At 59.1% G+C, this 4,811-nt stretch overlaps 1 protein-coding gene across 1 annotated transcript; it reads left to right on the top strand.

Annotated features, from left to right (window-relative positions):
- The first annotated feature begins 2,752 nt into the window (after nucleotides 1-2,752).
- GADD45A (growth arrest and DNA damage inducible alpha) lies at nucleotides 2,753-4,490 on the top strand. Its single transcript, XM_079314400.1, has 4 exons — nucleotides 2,753-2,910; nucleotides 2,998-3,099; nucleotides 3,173-3,386; nucleotides 3,992-4,490. Exons 1-4 carry the CDS (start codon nucleotides 2,867-2,869, stop codon nucleotides 4,103-4,105), a joined length of 474 nt encoding a protein of 157 aa, XP_079170526.1. The 5' UTR covers nucleotides 2,753-2,866; the 3' UTR covers nucleotides 4,106-4,490.
- The last annotated feature ends 321 nt before the right edge of the window (nucleotides 4,491-4,811 follow it).

Below are 4,811 nucleotides of genomic sequence, written 5' to 3'. Positions count from 1 at the left end.
TGGGGGGCCCAGGGCACGGGTGGGGGGCCCAGAGGAAGGATGGAATGCCCAGGGGAAGGATGGGGTGCCCAGGAGAAGGATGGGGTGCCCAAGAGATGGATGGGTTGCCCAGGGGAAGGATGGGGGGCACAGGAGATGGATGGGGTGCCCAAGGGGCAGGGATGGGGTGCCCAGGAGAAGGATGGGGTGCCCAAGAGATGAATGGGGTGCCCAGGGGATGGATGGGGTGCCCAGGGGAAGGATGGGGTGCCCAGGGGAAGGATGGGGTACCCAGGGGATGGATGGGGTGCCCAGGGGATGGATGGGGTGCCCAGGGGAAGGATGGGGTGTCCCAGCACAGGACACAGAGGGATTTTCCATCGCAGCAGGATGGTCAAAGAGCCAGCAGGGTCCCAAGTGGGACAGGACAAGGCAGGGGAACAGGGGAGAGGATCAGGATCACCCAAACAAGGGACAGCCAAGGGGAAAGGGAGCAGAAGCTCCTGTCTCTGCTGGGACCACCCCGAGGCAGCCCTGCTCCGGCAGGGACGGGGCTTTGTCACCTCGCACTGACGCTGTTTGAAGTTTGGTCTCGTTCCCAAAAACTGAAATTAAACAACTCGACGCTCTTACGTGCAGGAAGCACCTCTGCACTGGCCCAGACACCCTCCCCAGCACAGCAGCTCCCATCGTGGGCATCTCCCACATCCCTGCGGGTTAACCCATTGCTCTCCAAGCTGCCTCCGACCACGGGCAGCCCAAGAAGGTTTGGGGTGAGGGTCTGGGGGAAAGAGCTGAGCCCAGACACAGTTCCTGTCCCCCGACCCTGCCCATCCCACGGAGGGGAGGGCAGGCCCAGCCTGGAGAATGATGAAAGTCAGGATTAAAGGGCAGGGGGGGAGCAAAACACCCCGGCCTCTTTTGGCCGGCGATGAAAGGGAGGTTTAGCAGCAGCTGCCAGCCGGGAGCTGACGGAGGGACAACAGCGGCTCCTGCTCCATCCCGGCCCGGCAGCCACGGCACTTCCCCGGCACAGGACCAGCGTCCCGAGGTGTCCCGAGGTGTCCCAAGGCATCCCCGCTGCCCCTCCCGGAAAAGGGGCACACGGGAAAACTGCGCCCAGCCGGGAAAACGCGCAGGGAAAACGCAATTTCCGAGCATCGCCTGCCGGCTCCGGGCGCTGCCGCCGCCCAGGAGAGGAGAAAAGAGGCTTCAGCTGCTCCCCAGCTGCCTCCGAGCCAGATTTAGCTCTGGGGCCGGCACAGATGGGGCTGCGGGGCCGGAGCCTGCAGTTGCTAATAGAGATACAGCAAATTAAGCGAACTTAATTCGGAGGGTCAGCGCACAATGCTCCCACCTGTTTAGCTGCGGTCCGGCCATCTGCCGCCCCTCCACCTGATGCAAAAAGGGGGTTTTTGCCTTTCTCCCGACGCCGTGGGCTTGGTTAAGTCGTGTCGGGTCTCATCAGGCTGCAGCAGCAGGATGGGGGCAGAGCTGGGCTGGGGGCACTTGCAGAAAAAAACCCTGGGAAGTTTTCTCCCGGAGCCAACCCAGCCGGGGGGTACAGAATTCACCCCCTTTATTCTGCACAGAAAGGTTTTCTCAAGTCCCTGAAGTGTTCCAGACTTGGAGAGACCTGGGATGGTGGGAGGTGTCCCTGCCATGGCAGAGGGTGGAACAAAATGTTCCCTGAGATCCCTTTCAACCCAAACCTCTCCAGGATTCTGGGATTCTGTGATTTCTCATTTCCCAAGTGGCCAATTCAGTGATTGTGCAGGGAGCCTGGCATCACATTGCACTTCAGCTGTGGAAAATGTCTCAGGAGCTGGAGGGAAACACTGACACAAGCAAAACTTTACAGCACATGCTGCCAAAATCTCTGTGAGGGACCACCAAGGGTCTGACAGTGCCAGCCCAGAGCCAGGCTGGGAAGGAGCTCTGGCAGGGCTGTGGGAGGATGGAGGGGTTTGGGTGCAACAGCTGAGAAAGCTTTGACACAGCAGCCACCAGGAGAAACCCCTCCCGGAGCTCTGCAGGGCTGACACGGGACATCTGGAGTGGGAGCAGCTTCCCAGAGAAGCTGGGAAGTTCTTGGAAACCTGCAAAGGTCTCTGCCCCTCTCAGGTGAGACCCACCTGCAGAGCTGCCCCAGCCCTGGGAACAGCATCAGCAGCACCTGGAGAGAGCCCAGAGGAGACTGTGGGGCTGCTGCAGGGCTGGAACCCTCTGGAGCCAGGCTGGGAGAGCTGGAGAAGGATCCAGGGAGAGCTCAGAGCCCCTGGCAGGGCCTGGAGGGGCTGCAGGAGAGCTGGAGAGGGGCTGGGGACAAGGGATGGGGGACAGGCACAGGGAATGGATCCCCAGAGAGCAGAGCTGGGTGGGATATTGGGCAGGAATTGTTCCCTGGGGAGGCCCTGGGATGGAATTCCCAGATTTTCTGTGGCTGCCCCTGGATCCCTGGCAGTGCCCATGGCCAGGCTGGATGAGTTTGGAGCAGCCTGGTTGGTGGCGGTGGCAGTGTCCTATCCCTATTCCTATCCCTATTCCTATTCCTATCCCTATCCCTATCCCTATCCCTATCCCTATCCCTATCCCTATCCCTATTCCTATTCCTATTCCTATTCCTATTCCTATTCCTATTCCTATTCCTATTCCTATTCCTATTCCTATTCCTATCCCTAGTCCCAGTCCGGCTCTCCAGACAGTGGGCGTGACCTCATTTGCATGAGCCAATGAGAGCCGGGTATGCAAATGAGGGCGGCGCGGGTTGGCCGTGGCGGGCGGGGCAGCGCGCGCGGGGCGCCTTTGTCCGGCAGAGGCGGCGGGGCCGGAGCGGCCGGAGCGCGGCCGTGCCCGGTGTCCGTGTCCGGTCCCCGGTGTCCCCGTGATGACTCTGGAGGAGCTGCCCGGGGAGCGCCGCGCCGCCGGGAGGTGAGGCCGGGGGGGCGGCGGGTGCTGCCGGGCGGGGAGCGGCGCGGGGGTGGCCGGTGACGGCCGGTGCCGCGTGTCCCGGCGCAGGATGGAGCAGGCGGGGGACGCGCTCGAGGAGGTGCTGAGCAAGGCGCTGAGCCAGCGGAGCCTCACCCTCGGCGTCTACGAGGCGGCCAAGCTGCTCAACGTGTGAGTGCCCCATTCCCGCGCCCCGGTGGCCCCGGTGCCCCGCGCCCGGTGGTGTGACGGCGCTGCCCCGCAGGGACCCCGATAACGTGGTGCTGTGCCTGCTGGCGGCCGAGGAGGAGGAGGCGGGGGACGCGGCGCTGCAGATCCACTTCACCCTGCTGCGGGCCTTCTGCTGCGAGAACGACATCAACATCCTGCGCGTCAGCAACCCGGCTCGCCTGGCGCAGCTGCTGCTGCCCGCCGCGGGCCCCGACCCGCCCGCCGACCTGCACTGCGTGCTGGTCACGGTGAGCGCAGGACACCGGCGGCGACACCGGCAGCGACACCGGCGGCGACACCCGCGGCGACACCCGCGGCGCTGCCGGGGCCGCTCCGAACCGCCGCGCCCGGGACTCGAACCCGCGGCCTCAGCGCGGGGGTCCCGCGGGGCTGCCCGGGCTCCTTTCCCTCCTCCTCCCTTTTTTTCCCTTCTTTCAAAACTGTTCTGATTTTTTTCTTTCTTTTTCCCCCTCCTCTCCTTCATTCCCCCCCTTGTCTCCTTATTATTTTCCCCCCTTGTCTCCTTATTATTTTCCTTTTCCCTCCTTATTTTTCCCTCTTTTTTTTTTTTTCCCTTTCCCTCCCCCCCGCGCACCTTTTATCTCTCCCTCTATTTTTTTTCCCCATTCCCTCCTCTGCCCCAGAGTCCAAACTAACCTCCTCACATGCTTCCAGGCCTGACTTGTTTGTTTGCCTCGGCAGCAATTTAAGATGATTCACACTCCTGGCCTTTCTGCTGTGCTTTTTTTCCTCCCTCCCCCCCTCCTCCTCCTGCTGCCGGCGCTCGGGTTGTTTTTGCTGCCGCGCTGAAGTTTTGTTTTTTTTGGTTTTTTTTTTTTGTTCCCTTTTCCAGAACCCTCAGGCATCCCAGTGGAAGGACCCAGCGCTGAGCCAGCTGATGTGTTTCTGCAGGGAGAGTCGGTACCTGGACCAGTGGGTGCCTGTGATCAACCTCCCTGAACGGTGACCCCAACCAGCCCCAGCACAGCTGCAAGAATTCCCTTCTTTGCACTTGCTCAGGAAAGAACTCCCTGCCCCTGGCTCCAGGAGAGGGAGGGAAAAAAAAAAATAAAAAATCCAGCAACAACAACAACAAAAAAATATATATATAGATGTGAAATAATAAAGCTGAAAGTGATGTTGTGGGGAGCTGAGGAAAGCAGGGATGTGCCCTCCCTAGAGCTCCCCTCACTCTTTCTGTCCTTAAGTGCCACTTAAAGTTCCTGCTTTAAACACCTTAACGAGGTTAATTGAGGCCTTTTGCCAGCAAATGTTGTATTTTTTTTTTTTTTGGGATGTTAATTCTCACGTTTTTATGCTAAGATATATAATAATAGTAAGTTATTTTCTGATATTGATGGGAAAATTATTTATACTCGGAGGTTTGAGAACCTAAAACACCCTCAAGCAGTTGGTCTGCAACCACCAATCCTCTCCCAGCTGGCTGCAAAAGCAGCACCATTCTTCTAATTGTTTGAAATTCGAGTGGTTTTTTTGGGGTTGTGGTGTTCTTGTTTTGTGTTTTGGTTTTTTTTTTGGAAATAAAGTGTAAAATCAACCCTTTGGCCCAGGTTTTTATTTCCTTACTCCAGGAGTGTGAGCAGCAGCTGCTTCCTTGTCCTGGCCAAGGTCCTGTTGTGCAGCTCCAGTGTGGGTTCATTCCCTGCCCCTCC

Source organism: Erithacus rubecula, assembly GCF_903797595.1.
Source record: "Erithacus rubecula genome assembly, chromosome: 10".
NCBI lineage: Eukaryota > Metazoa > Chordata > Aves > Passeriformes > Muscicapidae > Erithacus > Erithacus rubecula.
This window is presented reverse-complemented; position numbering and strand designations above follow the sequence as displayed.

Excerpts from the sequence above, each read along its gene's own strand:
- GADD45A (XM_079314400.1), top strand. The coding sequence starts at position 2,867 with ATGACTCTGGAGGAGCTGCCCGGGGAGCGCCGCGCCGCCGGGAG. Across the intron at positions 2,911-2,997 it reads GAGCGCCGCGCCGCCGGGAG|GATGGAGCAGGCGGGGGACG; the intron begins GTGAGGCCGGGG and ends GTCCCGGCGCAG. Across the intron at positions 3,387-3,991 it reads TGCACTGCGTGCTGGTCACG|AACCCTCAGGCATCCCAGTG; the intron begins GTGAGCGCAGGA and ends TCCCTTTTCCAG.